The sequence below is a fragment of the Oncorhynchus mykiss genome, chromosome 26, assembly GCF_013265735.2.
Source record: "Oncorhynchus mykiss isolate Arlee chromosome 26, USDA_OmykA_1.1, whole genome shotgun sequence".
Lineage (NCBI taxonomy): Eukaryota > Metazoa > Chordata > Actinopteri > Salmoniformes > Salmonidae > Oncorhynchus > Oncorhynchus mykiss.
Genome location: NC_048590.1, coordinates 32,372,856 through 32,396,342, shown reverse-complemented (window position 1 = coordinate 32,396,342; position 23,487 = coordinate 32,372,856). Strand labels below are relative to the sequence as shown.

Genomic DNA, 23,487 nt, shown 5'->3' with positions numbered 1-23,487 from the left:
AAGAAATAATATTTATTGAGTCAACATACTGTACAATAACTTTACCTTAAACTCCAATTCAATCAATCACAGAGAAAGGTAAACCACACGGTGGGTACACGTAGAATATTGTTTACGCTGTATTTTAGGAGCAGGTGTGGTTTTGTTTCAATATCCAATGATAATGTCGGTAAAGGGACCAGCTTGCGGGATGTGTCGGTTTCATAGTTAATAACTCAGATACAGCATAAACCCATTATGAGTGAACTGATAGTGCCACTGATCAATCATAAACCATTTCTATTCCAAACCATTAGAGTTGTGAGGAGTCCTCACCGACAATTTGAATTGAGATGCTGGCTGTGTCCTCAACATTCTCAATCTGCAGCTTGACTTCATACTTCCCAGAGTCCTTCCTCTCTGACTTGCGGATGAATAGGATTGTGTCGGTGTCGCTGTTTCGGACGCTGACCTGCTTCGGGTTCAGATGCTCCCCATCTTTACTCCAGGTGATCACAGGCCTAGGTTTGCCCTAAAATAAAAAATAATTGAGATTGGAAATTAAACATTCTAATATTTTTAAGAAAAAAAGATTCTGGAGGACTGCAGTACAAGTAAGTTAACATGTGTGAAATATTGGTTTTCCTCAGTAACCTACGTTTACTAAATAATCATTACAGGTCCAGGGGTGATGATGATTTCAGTACATCTCCAGACCAAGACATTTGAAATATGATATTGTTCAGATATTTTTATGGCAGATTTGAACCTAGATAAGTGTGCCTAATAGATACAGTAGATGGTGGTACATTTGGCGGTGGCCCACACTCCTTGGCTTGTGGTTTTCAGCAAATACTCACTATGAGCTGCTTAAGAGAATCATGTCAGTTATCATCAGTTATCAGTCTGTCAGTCTGCATGTGTTACTAGGATACAGTTTCAAAACTGAAGCTGTATGTATTTCTAGTCTTGAGGGAAAAGCAGAAACAAATAAAGAGACAGAGTGATTTCCTGTAGTATTTTTGCAGACTGTAGTATCCTGTAGTATTTACTGTAGTGTTTTTGCAGTCATTACTGTAGTATTTACTATAGTGTTTTTGTTCAATTATCTTTGACATACAAATGGGGGTTTTCTCGTTGAGGAAACCTACTGGACAAATACTAAAAGAGCAAATTTTCCCAAAACATGTAGGTAGGTAGGACTGGGGTCTGAATGAATAGTTCAGAGCATCTGCTCTTTTCTATAACCTGTAGTGAACACAGTATGGTCTATACTTGGCATGTAGGTTTCTCACTTATGGGTGGCACAAATTGGGTTATGGGGGAGGGGAAAATTAACATGAAATACTGTAGTATTACTACACATAAAAAACTGTAGTGTTTTGCAGACATTACTGTAGTATTTACTACAGTATTTTTTGGGTGCGGATAAAACTTGTGTTTACTATAGTATTCTACAGTATACTACAAAATGCTATAGCAAATACAGATGTAGGATCTTATTTGGGCCTGTTTGCTACAGCAGGAAAATAATCCTGCAGTATCAGAACATGTGGATTTAAATTAATGGACATTTCTGCTGAAAAATTAAGCCTTTTTAAACCTCAAATACACTACAAGTGTTCAATATCCTGCATTCTAGAAAAGTTATCCTAAAACAGGGTGGTCAAATTAAGATCTGTACTACACATGACCGAGGGATACTACAGTGTGTTTAATTCTATAGTAAGTAGGCCTACTGTAGTATTCTACCGTAAACTGTAGTATTTTTAATGTGGGTAGCACCATTCCATAACTCAATGTGCACCAAAGAAAAGGAAATAGCAATTTCTAGTTCCTAAATCATTCAGCATATTTCTCTTATGGGCAAGGGCACCAGCATATATACAGTTCATTCATCCTATAGAGTGTGAAGGGTGTACTCTAGCCCATACCTGGAAAGGGATCACAAGGTTGATTGTCTCCTCCACTTTCTTGATGAGGGTCTGGCGGAGATTTCTAGGAATCCAGATTTTGGGTTTCTCTGTGAACAAAAAATCATGAGATGTCAATGAATAAAGTTGGGCTGGCTTTAGGACCATGCAGACACCTCGGTGTGGGCGGGAAGACTGTTTGCCTGACTGCAGTGAACAGCACGACTTTTCTCGCAAAACAGTGCATAGGTGGAAGATGGCAGTAATTGACTAGGTAACAGCTTGAAACTAAACTCTAGTTTTGAATTCCGGTGCTGAGCTAGTGCGTAGCAGCTAATTGCTCTAAGACATGTTGCTGAAGAATGTTATTTATGTCCCTTATCAACTGAGGTGAATGAAGCTACAGCAGCCAAGGTGATAATGGCTGGAGTCAATTGTTGTCAATTGCTTGTTTTTGTTGTTCTCTTAATAGCATTAGGAATGCAGTAAATAGAATAAATACAGTTACTTTGTTATAGCCTTCATTTTACCTGAAATTATGCCAATGCCATCAGTACCCTAAAGCTCGGGACCTAGCCGTCTCGGGGGTGTGCTACTCCACTGCTTATAACTATACTTTTTCAGTATTTAAGATGTGCCAAATAAATTATCTCCAGCTATACATTTGGCTTGCTAACTTGCTAGCTAAGTGTCTAGCTCGCGAGATAAAGCTTCTTGGTTACAGCAGAAACAATCAAATTTCTTTGTGCCGCAGCAAACTGATTAGCCTTTTGAGATACTGTAGTTATATAACTTTATGAGCTGGGTTGTCTGTCCTTGCAATTAGTTTATGTTCGCTTGCGCTTGTTAGCATTTAGCTAGCGTCCGCTATGGGATTTTTTTGGGAAAAAAAATACTGGCCATTGTCTGCACTGCCAGTAATACCGTATACCCCGCTATGGTACAGGAACGGTTTGAAGGTATGAAAATCTGCATACCGCTCAACCCTAGGTGGTTCATGGCTCAGACTTTTCCCTGAGACTGGGAGTACCACAATACCTTTCAACTATCACTTTTAGCGTGATGGCACCATTACTGGTCTAATGAGTTACTGTTCATGTACATTGACCAACTAACTGCCTGTGAGGTAATAGTAAATGTGAGTTGACAACATCAAGTGCTTGTCAGTGCAATTCCATGGTAACAGTAGCACAGACTTTCACTTTAAAATGTATGTCAAACAAAAACCAATAATTGGAGAGTTAAACAAACCATACAACTCTATGCACAAGGACTACTTTTAACAATTTCCACAGAAAATGTTGCAAAAACACATTTACTTGTAGAACAGTGCAGATGCAGAGTTTGGTAACAGAATGAGAGTTTGCGCCATCATTCTGTTACCAAACTTGGCATCTGCACTGTTCTACAAGTAAATGTGTTTTTGTTTAACTTTGCAATCATTGCTTTTTGTTTGACATATATTTTAAGGTGAAAAATCTGAGTCTCAGTGTCACTCTATTACCGTGGAATTGCCTTACTGCCAATCAGCATTTAGTGATAGTATCATCCTGTCAGCAAGCGGAAAGGCCGGGGGCTTCAGTGTGCATCTGAGACCTCAAAATACATCTCACAGCTAATCTGTTAGGTGCTGAGAGCGAAATAGCTGATGACCTTGGCAATGTATGTATGTTCCCAAACATGATCTGTGAGCCCTGAGATCCATATAGGGTAGTGGAGGCTAACTTCAAGCCTCATCAGCTAAATATCTCAAACTGTAGAGAAATAGGAGAGAGGAGACAACAGCAGGACACCCCACTTACTTTCCATTTCAACCTTTGGGTTTTGAACAAACTCATGATGTCTCACTCTTACAGTGCAAGTGTTTTAGGAACTTCCCTGGTAAAAAAGGTATTTAAGTTTTGTACATGTTTGGACTTTACTCTCATTGTATGGGAGGGAGGGTAAAATGGAAAAATTGGGATTTGTTTTAGTCAATCATGGGGGGAATGCTTACGCATGATCTCGCGGATAGTGACGGCCTGTGCTAGGGAGGTAGGTGCACTGGGCCCTGCCGTGTTGTAGGCTCTGACACGGAACTGCATCTTCTCCCCTGTCGGCAGGTCCCGGATGATTACAGATGTCCTCTCTGTCAGACCCTCGAAAGCTGGCACCCATTCATCAGCTGTGGGCAAGAGATGGCCAGACAGACTTGTCAAAATGCAACATCCGAAGAAGGCTCAGTGCCCCATCCCTATATGTCATCACAACTAGGGCTGCCTGCGTGGATGGAGTTAGAACATTGACGTGCAGCTGGCCAGCATAGTCAACCCTGAAGGGATCGCTTTAATTACATAAACATTGTGCTAATGGTCCCTGGCTCAAACCACTCTTGACAATTTAGGTCCTTGGTGTTGTCAGACTTAAACCAAAGCTTTTTACATAATGGCTCGTCATGGAAAGTGTGATACAGCTAGCAAGGTAGAGGATGTCGTTTTATGTAAGAGGGTCAAATGTTGGACATTTTGCTGCATTTGGATTTATTTGACAGTTTTTCTATATTGTTAGGTTAGTTTTTAAATAATGTGTTCCTAACTGAAATACTCTCTTCAACAGCTTTCATGCCATCCTCCTCCTTATCTACCCAGATATTGTGTGTGTGTGTGTGTGTCAGGGATCAAAATATTGAATGCCAGACCCTCCTGGACCCCAGTACTCACAGCCCTCCTTGCAGTACTCGACCCCATAGCCATCCAGCTCAGACGAGCCCAGATGCTCCGGGGTTCTCCACTTCAGTGAGACGGTAGTGTCACTGATGTCATCCACGCACAGGCCGACAGGTTCACTGGTTGGGGCTTAGAGAGAGAGGGACACAAGAAAGGAAGAGAGAGGGAGATCAGCAACATTATTCTAGTCTAAATAAGAAATAAATGACAACAAAAAAGACATCAATAGCTACATATGTTATGTCACAGTATGTGACTGTAAAGAAGACATGTTGCAAAACAGAATGAAATATTTCAGTGTCAGCAGGCGTCAAGGCAGGATATTTTTTATTGTGGATTTACTGCTACCTGTCACTGATGCCTCAGCATCAAGGCAGCTTAACTTCGCTGCAGATAAAGTGTAGTGTTGCTACAAGTAACAGCCATGTAAACTAGGGTCCTCCAATAAAAGCATGAGTCACTTCCTGAAATACAGTATCTCCAACCTTACCACAACTCATGTGTTAAGCTCCCCTGCAGGCTAGCTGACATGGAGCTAGCACATTGGAGATTTAGTATGGACCTTGCAGGCTCCCAAATGGCTCCCGAGTGGCACAGCGGTCTAAGGCACTGCATCTCAGTGCTTGAGGTGTCACTACATTTGAATCCAGGCTGTATCACAACCGGCTGTGATTTGGAGTCCCATAGGGCAGCGCACAGTTGGCACAGCGTCGTCCGGGTTTGGCTGGTCATTGTAAATAAGAATTTGTTCTTAACTGACTTACCTAGTTAAATCAAGAAAAATGTAAATGCTGGACAGGGCTTTCAACCTGGTCTTAGAGCATTTTGTATTATTCTGTACGCAAATCCAAGCCACTCCATTTAGGATGGTATGTATTCATTTGTGGATGTCCATTACCCATTTCATATGACATGTTTACTAATTACAATTCATATTACATGTTACGAATGTCTAAAAATGAACAATGTGTTATGAATTTGCGACACGTACAATATATTACGAATTTGCAAAACGTATGATATGTTAGAAATTCTAGCTAGGTGGCTGGGGAGTTAACGTTAGCTAGCTGGCTAACTTTAGCTTGGCTAGGGATTATGGTTTGGGGTTAAGGTTAAGTTTATGAGTTAGGTTAAAGGGTTAGATCAGGGGAAGGGTTAGCTAAAAGGGTTGTGGTTAGGGTTATCTAACATGCTTAGTTGCAAAGTAGCTCAACATTCGTAAGTAGTTGAAAAGTTGCTAAAATGCAAAAGTTATCCATGATGAGATTCAAACTCACAACCTTTGGGTTGCTAGACGTTTGTGTTAAATGCCTACCCATCTACCCCGACCAACCACCCAACTTTTTTTTCCCCTTAAGTAACCATCTGTCTTATGTAACCATCAGTGGAGGCTGCTGAGGGGAGGCCGGCTCATAATAATGGCCAGAACAGAGTAAAAGGAATGGCATCAAACACATGGAAACCACGTGTTTGATGTATTTGATACCATTCCAATTATTCCGCTCCAGCCATTACCATGAGCCCGTCCTCCCCAATTAAGGTACCACCAACCTCCTGTGGTCACCATACCAAACGTGACATATCATACTAATATCAGTGTTCTGGATTTACCTTTACTGTGTTACGTCTAGTCTATGAGACAAGGCTGCAATACTAGACTAGCTGCATCACTGCTACTATGGAAACCATTCAGTCCCTATAAATCTTAATGTCATGTTCAAGTCACCATTTTTCTTAGAAAATGGGTAAATAACAATGGAGAAACAAATGGAGAGTATCTCACACATTTTTTATTTACATCCAAGAGTCTAAAGATTTATTTCATGAATAATCCTCCAAATATCAAGAGAGAGAACTGAGGTCATTTGTAATTTGTGTCTTGTCATAGCTGATTTGTACCACATAAACAGTTTGTATGTAACAACACATTAGCACACAGAGACAACCTGCAAAAGCAGCCTAAAATAAGCTCAAGCTGACAGCCATCAGAGGTTGAGTTACAGAGTTGCCTTGCCCCCGAGCCCATGTCACAGGTTAACCAGAAAGGGGGCCATGTAGGCACGTACTAGAGGTCAGAGGTCAGTCTGTGTTTGAAGGGGCTGAATGGGAAAGACCAACCGGCGTCTACGGGCAGTACAGGAACACAGCAAACATAATACTTTGATAAACATCCTTTTCATATTTTTAGCCAATACACAAACAACAACACAGGAAAGTCTGTTAGTGGAAAACTTTTTTTTCTCTTTTGCGCCTGTGAGTTTTAATACAGAGAGACAAAATATACATTAAACAACAAACATCTCTGATTTACCAATGAAGGTGGCACTGTCCGTTCCTACTTATATTGCCCCTTACAATAACAGTAAAAAGGAGAACAGAACCACAGAAACCACAGCCAGGGTTTACCTTCTATCTTATTATCATCATTAAAGAAAACGCAGTATTTATTACAGCACAAACCATGCCCCTAATAGTTGACCCTAGCTTAGAGGAAAATAAATCTGCCTACTCCTTGGAGGTTCCGGCTCTGGTACGGGCTCTGGTGCCGGGGCAGGCTCTGCAGGGGGAGCTCTATCGGCTGGTGGGTCTCCTTCTGCTGAAGAGGCCCCATCCTCAGCTGGGGGTGCCGGAGCTGGGGCTCCTTCTGCTGGGACTGGCTCTGCTGCGGGTGCTGCTGGCTCAACAGGGGTCTCTGGGGCTGGTTCATTTGCTGCCTCTGGCTTGGCCTCCCCCTCTGTCGGTGCCTTTACTGCACCATCCACTGGAACCTCCTCCGTCGCCGGCTTCTTCTCGGCCGTCTTTGGCAGCATTGGCTTGGTCATCCTTGAATAAGGTTAAGATAGTGCTGTTCGAAGTGAGTTTGTCGTACTCCTCCTGTTCCTTGTCTCCCACACGCCTCAATCTACTCTGCTGCTGCTCCTCTCTCTGTCTCTCTCTTTCTGTTCTGCCTCAGTAATAGCACTCGACAGCAGCAGTTCAGCTGGGTCAATGTCCTCCCAGAGCAGCCTCAACAGTAGCAGCTAGCCCCTGTGTTCTAAGCAGCTGGTCCAAGCCCCGCCGTGCGCTTACATGCCATTATTTATAGAGGGGGATGCCACGGATAGTTTCCTAATCAGCTGTCTTACGAGAGATGGGTCCGTCCGGATACCTCGATGTTCACACTCACATCCCGGAGAAGGTAGAAGGGGACCCAAGGTAATAGAATAAGAGACAAAGCAAAAGAGAGCCCCTTAATTCCACCAGACTCTGATTTCTGTCCTGAAAACACCTCCAGTCTTATTTTAGCCAGCGTCTACCCAAACATGTTTTCCTTACAAGCACAAGTCTGCATGCCATGGGAACCAAATCTCAAGATGACCATGTGTTGTTGTGATTGCATAGCAGACCTTACATGGCTTAGGGGATATGTAAACTTAACTCTCAGTAGCCAAACCCCCAAGACAATTCACTTTAGTGATAGACCGCACTGACGTCAATACTTCAAGATGAAAACAGTTTTGCACATTTTCAATTAAAATACTTTTAAAAATACATACAACTTTATACATTATATTGGGAATTTTGTGACATTAATGCAACTGTGTTATCAAGGAAGTAATATCAACATTATCTTCAGAGAATACAGGTATGTAGCTGCAGTCAGAACAATGGGGTTGTTTCGTCTGTTTTTATGCTCTGTTTATGTTCCTTGGTCAGCTCACAGCAGGTCAGTGTGAGTGTAAATCAGTCATCTCTGCCAGGACAAAAGTTGTGTTATGTGACCGTGTGACAATACTTGCACACAATAGTACGATTATTGTGAATAGTCAGATGAATATAATAGTTTGATTAAAATGTTTACATGCAATGCAAGAATAACGATTTCCCTAATAATCCTGTTTACATGGACACATCTGAAATCAGGCTACCTGAAGGAACTTTAATAAATGCACAAAATCACCAATCAAAATAAACATTCTACCACATTGACCATGTTATTTTGGGAAGCCTATTTGATTCTGAGTCCGGACATATACAGTTTGTATGTGAAAACTATTCCGAAGATGCATACTTTCAGTTTGCACACACAGGTCATTACTTCTCTGCATTATTCATCTACATGGGCTAGCTCAGGCTGTGTTAGGTTACAGTATGTGAGGTGAATTGTTTCTCATAAGTAATGGTTTAATTTAATTGATTTGGCATAATACATGATTGCGTTGTAAAGATACATTCTTTCAGACCACTGTGCCCTCTTGTGGTAACTTCCCTCGCGCATAAGAGGGATGATTCCGCTTGCTGGTGCTGGCACTTGTGCAGATTAAATGCACTGCTGAAACTCTGATTAAGCCGTTTACACATGTCCTAATAATTCAAAAGATTGCTTAGAAAACCTGGTGTTTTAATTGGCGTATGTTTACTTCGATTTTGACCTTATGCCGATTAAGAGTAAGGTATTTACCTGACTATTACCATACTGGTCCTACTGCCATAATAAATTTAATATCGAATTATTAGTGTGCATGTAAACATAATCATATGACTGGCGAGTGACTGATACCTTTTGCTGACCTGGCCCCACCAGAGCACGCGCCTATACGATGACCATCCAGCCCATGAATCATTCTCCACCGCTCAAAGTTTACACCAACAAGTTTTGAAAGCTGACTCCTATCTGTTTGCATTTTTTAATGACCTGATTGTATGAGGCGCTGACGCCACACACACACAGACATACATTCACATTCCACCACACTCCACATACGCTGCTGCTGCTCTCTGTTTATTATCCCTACCTACATGTACTGTACATATTACCTCAATTCCGCGACTAACCCGTACTCCTGGACATTTACTCAGTACCGGTACCCCTTGTATATAGCCTCATTATAGTTATTTTATTGTGTTATTATTTTTCCTTTTGTCCATGTAGCAGAAAATTCTTACTTCATTTTTTAAAAACCCTGCATTGTTGTTAAAGGGCTCCTAAGTAAGCATTTTATGATGAGGTTGTATTTGTGCTTGGCCCATGTGGAAAACAAAATGTGATTTGAATTTGTTTTGGTTTAATAAAAGTATATATACAAACATACATGTCTGTTTATAGACAGTACCAGTCAAAGGTTTGGACACAACTACACACTCAAGGGTTTTTCTTTATTGTTTACTATTTTCTACATTGTAGAATAATAGTGAAAACATCAAAACTATGAAATAACGCATTTTGGAATGATGTAGTAACCAAAAAAGGCTATTTGACCAAGAAGGAGAGTGATGGAGTGCTGCATCAGATGACCTGGCCTCCACAATCACCTGACATCAACCCAATTGAGATGGTTTGGGATGAGTTGGACCGCAGAGCGAAGGAAAAGCAGCCAACAAGTACTCAGCATATGTGGGAACTCTTCAAGACTGTTGGAAAAGCATTCCAGGTGAAGCTGGTTGAGAGAATGCCAAGAGCGTGTAAAGCTGTCATCAAGGCAAAGGGTGGCAACTTTGAAGAATCTCAAATATGAAATATATATTATTATATAACTATTATTATTCTATTCTATTATTCTAAAATGGTAAAAATAGAGAAATACCCATGAAGGAGTAGGTGTGTCCAAACGTTTGACTGGTACTGTACATCTACATCCAAAATGTTCCCCAAAAAATTGCAGGTCTAACTTTAGGACAGCAAAACCAATGTCTGCACTCTGCAGCTCTTGACATCAATGACAGAGCATTTATGGCCATGTTAGGATTGTAAAACTTAAACTGATGTTTAGTTAAGAGATGGTGGAGAATGTGTGTTTTTAGATGTCATAATGACATGGCTAAGGTTCTGTCACAGTTGAAAATGCTGAAGTGACGTTGTTAATTGATGGTTGTTGTTCAATCACGTAATGGTTTAAATTAATGTTGTTATTTAACTTTTGTCCTACGTTGGTTTAGATTTTCTCCTACGTTCGTTTTCATTGAATGGTCATCATCCAACGTCTCTACCACGTCTCCTGTGGGTTGATTCTCTATGCTCGCTGGAATAGGACAACATTTTTAGCTTGCTGTATTCCCTATCTTTTTTTAATATCCCTATAAATATACACCTATTGGCATAGGCATAGGCATAGAATTAGATATACAGAAGAAATTAAACACGCAGTACAACAGGACAGAATATATATATGTATATATATATATAGAGAGAGAGAGAGAGAGAGAGAGAGAGAAAGAGAGAGAGAGAACACAGAGAAAACAGAGAGAGAAAACAGAGAGAGACAGAACCCATACTGAGAGACAGAGAGAGTGCGAGAGAGAGAGAGAGAGACAGAGACAGAGACAAAGACACATATAGACAATTGAAGGTCACCTGCGCCAGCCTGTAACCTTCAGATAAAATATATGGGCCATGTCTTCTAACTTTAGCTGGTATTTCGACAGACTTGTGTTTGTGCTGTAACCTTGACATAGTGACATGTTTGATGGCATGGGCAGCCATGTTTCAAGGTTAGGCAGAACAGGGGCTTGCTTGGAGTGACAGGAACATAAGAGCAGGCTGTGTCTCGGTGAAGGGTGAGGAAGATGATTCACATTGTTTTTCTGTTTTTTTAATCTTCAGCCCAGTACTATAGTTCAAAGATTGCTTTGTCTGTCTTTAAACTGGACATGCTTTATGGACTGCAGGTGGTTGGACCCCCGGATACTAGCTATCATGTTCAACATTGTTGAGCAGAGATGTATTTCAATCTGTTGTGTTGTCTGACGTAAGCACTTACCCGACACCATGAGTTCAGCCATAGATTCACCACCATTGGTTTTAACTGTGTAGTGGCCACAGTCCTCCTTAGTTGCCTCATTAATGATGAGGACGTGCTTGCGCCCATCTTTCTTGAAGCGGTACTTGAAGGACTCATCCCTTGTCAGCTCCACACCATCTTTCTCCCTGCATAGACGGAGCACCACATGAGCACTAGCAGTCTCAAATTCTCCATTATTGTCTGATTAATTGAATCTACATTTCTACATCAACATTTCTATATATATATATATCTATTAAGCAACACTATATAAAGACTTTATAAACAGTCAGAGGTGTCACTATAACAGCTTTGATTTGAGGTTATGTTAGACAGTATCTAGTGAATGTGTTACAGAGTTGCCGATGTAACACTGTCAGCCATTTTGCATTACAAATCGGCACTGACAAATGTTCTCAATGTCACTTTTCTGAATGGTCATCACTTTACCACAACTATTTAATTTTCACCAATGAAGGCACAGTTGCACAGGTATTAATTAACAGTGGTATCATTGCAATCTGATACTGTATGTTTGCCCAAAGAAACAAATTGGCGGATAGATGTTTATTTATGTGCCCATGGTTAGGCCCAATTCCAGGAAGAGCACAATGTTGTATTTTGGATGGGTGACCATAATTCACAATTGCTTTCCCGCCAAAGGACAGGGGACGTGCTAACAGCCCTGTGTGACCTTTCATGTGGCTGATAATTTACTGCATGTTGTAATATCCAGCCTAGCCCTGTGGCAGATATACTGTGACTGAGATACTGTGGCAGAGACCCTGTGGCAGAGACCCTGTGGCAGAGACCCTGTGACAGAGACATTGTGGCAGAGACAATGTGGCAGAGACACTGTAATATATAGCCCAGCCCTTTGGCAGAGACACTGTACCTGAGACACTGTGACAGAGACACTGTAATATATAGCCCAGCCCTTTGGCAGAGACACTGTACCTGAGACACTGTGACAGAGACCCTGTGACAGAGACATTGTGACAGAGACATTGTGGCAGAGACAATGTGGCAGAGACACTGTAATATATAGCCCAGCCCTTTGGCAGAGACACTGTACCTGAGACACTGTGACAGAGACACTGTAATATATAGCCCAGCCCTTTGGCAGAGACACTGTGACTGAGACACTGTGACAGAGACACTGTAATATATAGCCCAGCCCTTTGGCAGAGACACTGTGACTGAGACACTGTGACAGAGACACTGTAATATATAGCCCAGCCCTTTGGCAGAGACACTGTAATATATAGCCCAGCCCTTTGACAGAGACACTGTACCTGAGACACTGTGACAGGAAGGTCAGCAGGCCTGGGGGTGACTAACACGTTAAAGCCATGAGCGACACAAATGCCATCTACCGGACATGTGAGGAATGTGCACCATGCAGCGCAGACTCAAAAACTACATCTGTTTCAACCCTTACAACCAGAATAATGTTATCCTCAAACCAATATCTGATGTGTGGATTAATTCTAACAAGGGAAACACAAAATACAGCAATTTCCTATATGAAACCTAATGTACCACAATGTCACCATATCAGTTATTACAGCCATCTGTTGTGTCTATCCGAGTTGTTGTGAAGTGACGTAATGTGAACAGTATGCCAGACCATGCTTTTGATGTCCTCGGTCAGGGACTTGGCACTTTGTAAATCTTAAAATACTGTCTGGTATGGCACCCATTGTTAACCTCCTCACACCTTCTATGGTATGGAAGTGTTTGAGTTTGATTTGTGGGTTGAGGGAACGTCTTACCATTTGACAGTAGCCCCTTCTTCTGACACCTCACACTCTAACTCCACCCGCTCACCCTTCATGACCATCTGGTCCTCCAGATGACTTGTAATAGTGACAGGAGGCTCTGCAGACACACAGAGAAAGAAACAGTAAGAACCACCATTATACCACCAGGCACTTTAGCAAATAATCATATTTCCCTTGTTGTGTTATGATGCTACCTTAGGCATCACGCAGGCACAAATATAATGTGAGTGTGAAATGCATTCAAACTGGTGTACAAACGAAACATTGATGTTGGACCGTTGATTTTCCACTTTCAGTTGTCTCACATGCACCTTTGACAAAGAGCTCTGTGGTGCACTTCTCATCTCCGACCACACAAGTGTATGTGGCATCGTCTGACAGTGAGCAGTGGTTGATGGTGAGGTATCGCTTGTTGCCAACACTCTCAAAGATGTACCTGGTAGATGGACAAGAACCTTCATTATCCACTCAATTATTCACCAGCACCTTTCATAATAAAATAAATGTTCCTTATTGACAGATATAGACAACATTCAAACCACAATAGCCTTCTGTGTAACACTCTTCCTGTTGATGATACATTGTATCGATAGTTGGTAAATTGGTTGATAGCATAACAGTTTAACATCAGTCATCATCATGTTTTCAGAGTACACAGCAGTGTGGAGACCCCAAAAAGCTTCCATATTTACAATGGTTGACAGTCGTATTCCTGTCTAGCTTATTTCAGCCCTTTGCTACTGTCCGTACCTAGCAAAACAATCTCAATGTGTTGCTTGACAAGATGAAAGTACTTACTTGCTGTTCATGAAAGGTCAGCAAGATCAGCACAGTCCATCCATGTGTTGTGTCGGGGGAGAGAAGAGGAACGTTAGCATGACATAATATAGCAATCTGAGAGATAGCTAATTGTATTGTTGAGTTGCTGAATAAGCATGTGTTGTACACACATTTGTAAGAGATGGTACATCAGTAATTCATTCTAATTGAATGCAAGCTCAGAAAACCCTCTCTGCTGATGGCTACCTTCCAGTTGATTGAATCTCTTGCCCATTCTTCAGCCATTTTACATCTACGTCTTCATTGGCCACCTCAATGCATAGTTTCATTTTATGCCCTTTTTCTACCTGGTAGGCAGGGTCCAGCTTCTTTAGGAAAGCTGGGAGACACAGACACGTGAGCAATTACTTTTCCTATAGTTAACAATACTGATCTGCAGAGGTAACATTTAGCTGTAAATACAGATACAGTAGCTAGCTTCTACAATGGAGGCTTGCATGGAGGGATGACTGAAGGGATGAGTACCTAAATGGGTATTTGCGGTGTCCATTTTAGGACGGGTTCAATCTCAGGATGCATAGTGTATGAGCTGAAGGATAAGTGTTGGTTTCACAAAGATAGAGATACCAACCTTCACTCTTCTTTTCCTCCTTCTTCATCTTCTTCAGCCTCTTCAACATCCCACGCAGGTCTGTTATGCCATACTGGAAGGCGATCTTCTCATACTCACTGGCTGGAGCCTTCTGGAGGATTTCCCATACATCCTCATCAGGCTCATTTTTGACCTGGGACTTAGAGGCACTGGCACAGAAAGAGGGGACAAGGGGACAAGGTAAGCCACTGTCTGAAGCCATCACTTAGCATTATCATTAGGCTACATTACCGACCATGCACAGTAACAGTTAGGTCTATCCATGCTCAATAGGCCTACTTATACATTTTCTTCATTACTTGCAATTTTCCATTACAATTTTCTAAGTCACATTTGCATTCAGGTTTCACTCAAAAACTCATTGCAGTCTTCACATAACAGTCAGAAAGCATATTATTACATCGACAACAATTGTTTCTTACCGATGACCTGGTGAACCTTTAAGAAAACTGCTGCACTCATTCCGAAGCAGAACCCAAGCGACAAACCAAACAGATTAATACACACATCAAATATACATTGCAGTACCCAAAACCGAATTATAGCACCCTAGAACCCACCCATGAAGACCGCAAACAAGCACAACAACTACAACAAATATAATTTCTGCTGCAATGGTCTGCAGACATGCAGAAAAGTGTCACAGCTATTGTAAAATATTGAAAATGAATTCCGATTAATCAGAATTATATAGAACATCAAATCAGAATAATTTATACTGCATTATGAATTTTGAAAAAAACATTCACATTTTCAACAAACAAGAGACCCTAAAACAATGTGCTTGCCAGTATAGGTCAATGCATGACATCAAGGTAAATGCCAGGGCATGAAATCCACTAGACTAGGAGATGGGTTTGACATTGAGTGAGATGGAACAATGTTTGTGTGTGATGGGGCGGAAATAAACTATTGCTTTGAAAACAGGCGGAGTTGTGACTGGATATCGAAGGAAGGTCTGGAGAGTCAGTAATGACTCATTGTGATGATGCAGTGACACGCATAGGGAAGAAAGAGATGCAGACCACAAAGTGTTGTGAAAGCTTCTATTGCATTCAGATGTGTGCTAAATCTCCTGCACTCTTAGAAGAAAATGTGCCATCTACAACCTAAAAGGGTCCTTTTGCTGTCCCCGTAAGAGAACCCTTTGAAGAACCCTATTTGGTTCCAGAGAGAACCCTTTTGGGTTCCATATATAACACTCTCCACAGAGGGTTCTACATGGAATCCAAAAGGGCTTTACCTGGATCCAAAAGGGTTTTACCTGGAACCAAAAAGGGTTCTACCTGGACCCAAAAATGGTTCTCCTATGGGGACAGCCAAAGAACTGTTTTGGAACCTTTTTATCTAATAGTGTAATGTGTTCTAGCTTGTGTGGTAGAAGTGACAGAGTCTTCTACAGGGTATAAGGTATGTGAGTGTGCTAGGCAAAAGTAGTTTGGGACCAGTGTGAGATTAGCAGGAGGACTCAAGATGCATTGTGAGTAGACAGCAAGACTGACCTGAATTCAGGTTAGTGAAAAAGTAACTGGGAAAACATGTCCATTAATCCAATCTGTTGGGTAAACTAGTAGTAGTCACTTACTCTCTGTATAGGGGGGGTGACAAAGAGAGATGGACACAGTGAGATAACATGCCCAAGAGAAACAAGCTTACTGATTTGGAAAATAATGATGTTGCTCAACTTTTTGTTCTGAAATAATCAGAGATAATTCACACTCACCTTTTCTTCAACAAGGCACTGAAGTCCAACTCTCCTGCTTCCTCACTTCCATCCACACTGCTGTAGAAATATCAGCGCCAATAACACAATGTCAGTACCCCATCAAAGCAATGTATTCTGACAGTTTGGTTATCATCATCACCATAAGAGATGAGCAGCACCCTTGAAAACAACAGCAAACATGTTGTCCCCCACGAATGATGCCAAAATCAAAATCCCCATGAAATCTGTATTCCACACTGATCATTGTGATGAGGGATCTCAGGGAGAGGAAAGCCGTTTTAAATGTGGCTGGAAGTGTTCATCTCCTCCCTCTGATCTCTGGAGCGATCAGGATTAAATGAGGGCCTGGTGGTTTATGTGGTAGAATTACAACACACGGCGGTGACTTCCTCCAGTGATATCTCTCATCCGACAGCCCTGGAGAACCAGTGCCACAGAAAAGCCTGTGTGTCTTAACACATCCTGGCACTTTCAATACCATCAAACCAGGGGCAAGACCAAAACTCACTACGTCGGCTCACTGTTTGTGCAGCTTGCTCCGCTGTTTTGATAAAGACCCCGTGGTAGATCAGAGAGAGAGTTTGAGTGACATATAAAGTTGGTGTGCTGTTAAGCTGCATGTTAACCCAGACGATTGTACTCTCTCACCTCCAAACCAGAAGCTGGTTCTGTCAAAGTTGACACAATGACAGTGTTCAAGCTGTCAAGCTAAAGGATGACCCAGTGTATTTAACATCTATGGTGGTCTCTTTAAAATGAGTTAGGTCAAACCTTGTCTCTTTCACACCATGGCAGTATTCTCAAAATTCAGCACAGCAAGGAAGTTACATATTTCCATAAACTGGCACTGTTTGACCCAAAAGGAAAGCAGAGAAAAAGAGGGACTGAAAAGCTTTCCCTGAAGTCTTTTTGGTAATCAGAGGCCCCAGTGTTTGGATATGAACCCCCAAGTTGCAGCAAACCGTCACTACCTTCCTGATGGTACACTTGTCTTCCTAGTAGCTCCACTCCTGACAAGTTGGCATTGCCAGATAGTGATTTCTCTCACATATCCAAAGGACTGTAAAGATACTATTACACCCCATTTACTTATTATGTATTGGCACATAATGTATACAAAAAAAGAGCATTTAAATAACCATCCAACAATATCCACAGACTGCTAGTTTGGGGCTGTCTAAAAATGCTTTAGATAATACCATTGTATAAAGTTGATTTGTGTTGTTTTGTTGATACAGCTTGCTAAATAACAACTTGATATACTTTTCCTTCAATCCTTCTCACTTTCTCTCACGCACACACACGAACACACACACATGAGTAGAGGCTGCTGGGGGAGGGGGGGGGGGGGGGGGGGGGGGGGGGGGGGGGGGGGGGGGGGGGGGGGGGGGGGGGCTCATAATAATGGCTGGAACAGAGAGAATGGAATGGCATTAAACCATGTGTTTGATATATTTGATACCATTCCATTTATTCAGCTCCATCCATTACCTTGAGCCAGTTCTCACCAATTAAGGTGCCACCAAACTCCAGTGACAAACACACACACACACACACACACACACACACGCACACACACACACACACACACACACACACACACACACACAGATACTTTTTTTCTTAGCTTACGTGCGCCTGAAAGCTGCCCTGATGTCAAACCCTTCCACAGCCCGGGCCTCTGAAACATGATAGAATAATCAGTTATCTCTTCTCTATCATTGAATTTTATACCACAGGTACTATAAAAAAAAAACAGATATTTACTGTACGCTTTAGCAAGGAAAGGCACTAAGGAGAAAATAAGAACAATTGTAGTTTCTGTTAAGCTGCCCCTAGTGATTGTATTGTGTGAGGGCACCCACCATGCACAGTTAGGTCAAAGTTGCAGCTGTCAAACTTGTCCCGGGATGACACCTCACACCTGTAAGCTCCAGCGAAACTGGGCTTGGCTGCAATGATCTGCATCTCAAAGGTGTAGACCTGAAAACAAAGGTCCAAAATTCCTGGTAATAATAATGTCAGCCAAAACCATAAAACCTCTGAAGTCTTTTGCAAGGCGATCTCTAGGACTTTCCTGAACAACTTTTAACAGCTCATTGCAGTGTCCAACCTGTTCTTGTATCATGATGTTCAGAACTGCACATTGGTGACAACAGTTTATAACATGCTCATGTATGGGACAAAAGTCTAACCTTAGAGTTACGATCATAAAGCTCCTTGAGCTGCAGGTTCTTTCCAGACTTGCTAGCCAGGTCCATCCACTTCCCCTTAAACCACTTGATGGTGGGCTTCTTCAGCAGTGAAGCAGCATTCACTTTAGCCACAAAATTAATGTTCTCACCTGGACACAACAGTAGGGAAACATGCCTTGACATGCCCATAACATCTTTATGAATGGCTTGCATGAATGGCTATGATCTCTGGGGTGCTGTTCCTCACTAAGTTGCTCTGGAGGAGAGAGTCTGCTAAATTACTCAAATGTAATGGTGTCACTCACCCACAGCGACCTCCCCACTCTGGGGTTTCTCTGTAAACAGGCCAGTGAGGTCTGTCTTCGTGTCAGGGGCTTGACTTTCTGAGAAGGGAACAGGAAAATGTTAAACAGGACAAAGCAAGGGAGAAGCCGGGAGCAAGTAAACTACCAAGGATAGTTATACCATCTGTTTTTTGTTGGGGGGTTTTCTACACAGAAGCTCTGTGAAGGCTGATACAAAGCTAAATTGTGATACTGGCAAGTGCAGTGCACAAGTTTGTCAGTGAAGTATCTCACAATGTCTCCATTGTCATGCATTGTGACCCTACAACATCACCACAAGCGTGTATCCAGTAGCTCAAAGGATCGGTGGAAACAATCTGTAAACATTGGTCTAACCATCAAATCCTGGAGTGTCATGTGGCTGTACATTGGCACCTGGCTGAGGTGCTGCTAGTGTAGTGTCCGCTGCTGCAGGTGTCTCTGCTGGGGCTGGGGCCTCCGCTGGAGCTAAAGTGTCTGTAGCAGCTGGATCTGGAGCTGCTGTGTCCCCACCCTGGGCTTCCTCTGGTAACAAAGAATTTACCATGAGAGACTCATATAACTGAATGTTTCTCGGACTGTAGGCCACACACACTAAGTCTACAAAACATTAAGAACACCTTCTGAATCCTGAGTTGCATTACACCCCCCCCCCCCCCCCCCCCCCCCCCCCCCCCCCCCCCCAGGCCCATGTTGACTCCAATGCTTCCCACAGTTGTGACAAGTTGGCTGGGTGTTCTTTGGTGGTGGACCCCCGAAAAACTCAGATAATAATTTAATTCCACTTGACTCACATTTTAATTGCATAGACAATCCTGTGAAATATACAATATCAAAAGTGTCACACAAGCAGGAAGATGGCATGCTTGGGGGGAGGCATTCATGCAGGAACCAATGAGATGATCGAGAGGGGGCATCATGCAGGAACCAATGGGATGCTCGAGGGGTTACATTTTGTGGTGAAGCTTAGCCTTTGCACATGTTCTCTTAACTCATAAAATGTCTTAACATTTGAGAGCGCTTTGTTGAGAGCGCTTTGCTTCCTAAATTGATAAACATGTTTGTTAAATCTATGTTACATATAAACGTACAGTAATTGCTAGCGTTACAAAATGTAATTCCCTTACCGTTTTTTGCAACATTACACACATTTTGATTAATGTTTGGTATGCCTACGATATGTTGTTGCATTTCATTGACTATTTCTTCACCTCTGAGTGGGCACAATGTTTATAGCGCACATGGACTTTTGCAAGACTCACAAGGCTAGAGATCATTTTATTTCCATAAAAAGTGATTGTTAGCTGTTTGTCCATGGCGCTCCCCATCTGTTTCAAATGTGCAGTAGTCAATGAGAGAGTGTTGAATTTGGTTAACAAAAAATGGAATTGCTCATTTGCTACGTGAGGCTTATTTGATTGAATAGAAGTTCCGTAATGGTTAGGTTGTTACGAATGCACTAATATGAGTGAATGCACGTGGCATTTCGGCAACTTTGAAAAAAACAACTTTATATCAGTTGTGCCTGTTGTCATAGAGATAGATAGAGGACTCATCATGGATATAACCCGTTTTAACATGGACATAACCCGTTTTAACATGGACATTGCCATTGAGGGTTCCACCATTTTAAATTTGTCAATTAGGTGGGGATTCCTAAGAGTTGGGAGCAATCAGCCAATAAAGAAGAAGAAAATGGTTTACTTTAAAATGGAGACAGCCTCAATGGCACTGCCCAGATGGTCACAGACTCTATAATGGCACAGATATACAGTATATCTCTATGGCCTGTTGTTCATACAAGTATCTTCCCTCTCATTGGCTAGAATGGTTCCACCTGATCTCACCTCTTCCTGCCTGCCTGCCTTCCATCTTTAAAGGACATGTATTTCCATTGTTGGAGCGGTCAATCAACTATCTTGTCAATATAATAGACAATCTTTTGGTAGATGGCTCTGAGTGGGCCTATCTGTAATGTATTTGTGTGCGGGTGCGTTCTAATAGTTGTAGGTGGCCTTCCTGCGAGGACGTCAATATTATGAAGGATTCGACTGTGAATTAAATAAGTTCTGATGATTATTATGTCTGCTTTAGACTATTATTCCACACTGTAGGTTAATTAATGAATATGCATTTTACATGACCAGTTATGGGTGAACTATCATTTTGACAGAGGTATGTCCCAGGGGGAGCTAATCGCCTGTTTGTTTATTCTAGTTTTTGGGGGACAGTTTCGGTAATTGTTAGGAGGCTGATGTGAGTCTGTTATACCCTAACTTGAGTCTGGAGTAGACATATTTGCCTGCCTCAAGGCATTTTGTTTTTCATTATAAGTGTTATGAGAAGTTTTGAAAGATCTATTTTGGATTACTTTGTCAATATTGTCAATTGAATGTCTGGCTCACCATTGACATAAATAAAAGCACAACTTCTGCACCTGAACCTGCCTGCCTCTAGCAACATTTCTGCCCTTACCACTATTACAAGGTCCCTATTTTACACATTTGTCTAAGCTTATCTTGCAAATATTTCCATTTATCAACTTTGAATGGATCAAGTTTCCATGTGCACTGTGTTATCTCCTGTCAGATGCCTCTTGTGGATATCTATCCTGAGCACTTGCTGCTGTGGTTACTCACGAGGAAACAATCTGTTTGGGTCAGGCCAGGGTGAAGGTCATCAGGGAGGGTTTTATGTGAATCACAGCAGCCCTGGACAGGCTGGAGCTGCTCCAAGTCTGAGCTCTCCACAGCCACTCTCTCTCTCTGACCCCAGGCATTTTATCAAACCACACACAGCTCCTACTGCCAGGCTGAAAGGGTTGCTGTGTGATCAACTATGTAGGTAATGTTACAGTACACACTGTGCTCTGTGCTTGATGAAATGAAACATACTGAGTAATTGTCTAAAACAGACTGTGATTGAGGTGATAACAACCAGCAGTGCAACAAACAGTGCTCAGTGTTCAAAACACATGTTTATGGTGTTTGGTGGCCTCTGTGCTCGGTGCTCCTCACACTGTGCTCATAGGTGAGTATGGCTCTGGAAAAAGATCTACACCCTAACAGACTCCCACCTTCCTTCTCCTTCACTTCCTCCTTCACTTCCAATTTGACTTCCTCCATGACTTCTTTCTCTTTCACCTTAAGGTCAAACTTGACTTTTGACCCACCGGCAATCACTGCATAGGCAGTGCCGTCCTCCTTGGTAACTGCTTGGATGGTAAGTGCTTGTTTCCATCTGCCTTGATCACATACTTGTCGCCAGAGGCAAGGTCCTTTGTGTTGCTCTGCCTTCTCACCTTCGCATCAGGCTTCCCTGTCTCTGTCTCAAAACCACTGTTTCCCTTTCCTCTGCCACCTGAGTCTTTGGTTTCTTGGCAAATGTTGAGACTCGAGAGGGATGGGTCAGAATGAAAGAATTCAGTTTAAGATGCCCAGTTTGTCATGGATTTTTGCAGTAAATTGTGATGTAAAACCTTTGAAGTGCACTATGATGATACACCATAGCAGTTCCATTATCAAAAGGAAGCTCTTCAGACAAATTACAAATAAGGGTATACAGTGCATTCAGAAAGTATTGTGACCTTTTTCCACATTTTGTTACATTACAGCCTTATTCTAAAATGTATTCAATAAAGCGAAAACAGGTTTTTAGAAATGTTTGCAAATGTATAAAACAAATTGTACGATTCAGACCCTTGGCTATGAGACTTGAAATTGATCATCCTTGAGATGTTTCTAAAACTTTTCACACCAGGTGTGTGTGTGTCTTTCCAATTAATGTCCAAACAATTGAATTTGCCACAGGTGGACTCCAATCAAGTTTTAAAAGTTGACCCTCAAAAATCAAGCCATGAGGTCGAAGGAATTGTCCGTAGAGCTCCGAGACAGGATTGTGTCGAGGCACAGATCTGGGGAAGGGTACCGAAACCTTTCAGCAGCATTGAAGGTCCCCAAGAACACAGTGGCCTGCATCAATCTTAAATGGAAGAAGTTTGGAACCCCCATCGGGACCATCGGGTGACCAACAACCCGATGGTCACTCTGACAGAGCTCCAGAGTTCCTCTGTGGAGATGGGAGAACCTTCCAGAAGGACAACCATCTCTGCAGCAATCCACCAATCAGGCTTTCTATAGTAGAGTGGCCAGACGGAAGCCACTCCTCAGTAAAAGGCACATGACAGCCTGCTTGGAGTTTTCCAAAAGGCACCTAAATGACTCTAAGACCATGAGAAACAAGATTCTCTAGTCTGATGAAACCAAGATTGAACTCTTTGGCTTGAATTCCAAGCATCACATCTGGCGGAAACCTGGCACCGTCCCTACGGTGAAGCATGGTGGTGGAAGATTCATGCTGTGTGGATGTTTTTCAGTGGCAGGGACTGGGAGACTCGTCAGGATTGAGGTAAAGATGAACGGAGCAAAGTACAGAGAGATCCTTGATGAAAACCTGCTCCAGAGCGCTCACGACCTCTGACTGGGGCGAAGGTTAACCTTCTAACAGGAAAACAGCCCTAAGCACACAGCCAAGAAATCGCAGGAGTGGCTTCAGGACAAGTCTCTGAATGTCCTTGAGTGGCCCAGCCAGAGCCCGGATTTGAACCCAATCGAACATCTCTGGAGCGACCTCAAAATAGCTGTGATGTGACACTCCCCATCTAACCTGACAG

General features: G+C 42.2%; 1 protein-coding gene and 1 non-coding gene across 2 annotated transcripts in view; both read right to left on the bottom strand.

The window, feature by feature from the left end:
* Positions 1-23,487, bottom strand: part of LOC110506650 (myosin-binding protein C, cardiac-type) — a 38,506-nt gene that overhangs the window by 5,997 nt on the left and 9,022 nt on the right. The window contains exons 2-21 of the mRNA XM_036963621.1: positions 21,892-22,207; positions 19,173-19,340; positions 18,798-18,875; positions 18,493-18,641; positions 18,163-18,280; positions 17,930-17,978; positions 16,295-16,354; positions 16,157-16,159; positions 14,994-15,023; positions 14,551-14,720; positions 14,166-14,298; positions 13,938-13,940; positions 13,451-13,575; positions 13,131-13,236; positions 11,203-11,501; positions 7,107-7,433; positions 4,592-4,726; positions 3,889-4,056; positions 1,914-2,002; positions 316-511 (exon numbers count right to left, since the gene is read on the bottom strand). Of these exons, the coding sequence (XP_036819516.1) occupies positions 316-511; positions 1,914-2,002; positions 3,889-4,056; positions 4,592-4,726; positions 7,107-7,433; positions 11,203-11,501; positions 13,131-13,236; positions 13,451-13,575; positions 13,938-13,940; positions 14,166-14,298; positions 14,551-14,720; positions 14,994-15,023; positions 16,157-16,159; positions 16,295-16,354; positions 17,930-17,978; positions 18,163-18,280; positions 18,493-18,641; positions 18,798-18,875; positions 19,173-19,340; positions 21,892-21,940 (2,455 nt within the window). The 5' untranslated portion in view covers positions 21,941-22,207. The remainder of the gene's footprint in view (positions 1-315; positions 512-1,913; positions 2,003-3,888; positions 4,057-4,591; positions 4,727-7,106; positions 7,434-11,202; positions 11,502-13,130; positions 13,237-13,450; positions 13,576-13,937; positions 13,941-14,165; positions 14,299-14,550; positions 14,721-14,993; positions 15,024-16,156; positions 16,160-16,294; positions 16,355-17,929; positions 17,979-18,162; positions 18,281-18,492; positions 18,642-18,797; positions 18,876-19,172; positions 19,341-21,891; positions 22,208-23,487) is intronic.
* On the bottom strand, positions 1,104-1,158 carry LOC118944574. Its single transcript, XR_005039926.1, has one exon. It is a non-coding gene; the product is annotated as a U7 small nuclear RNA (small nuclear RNA).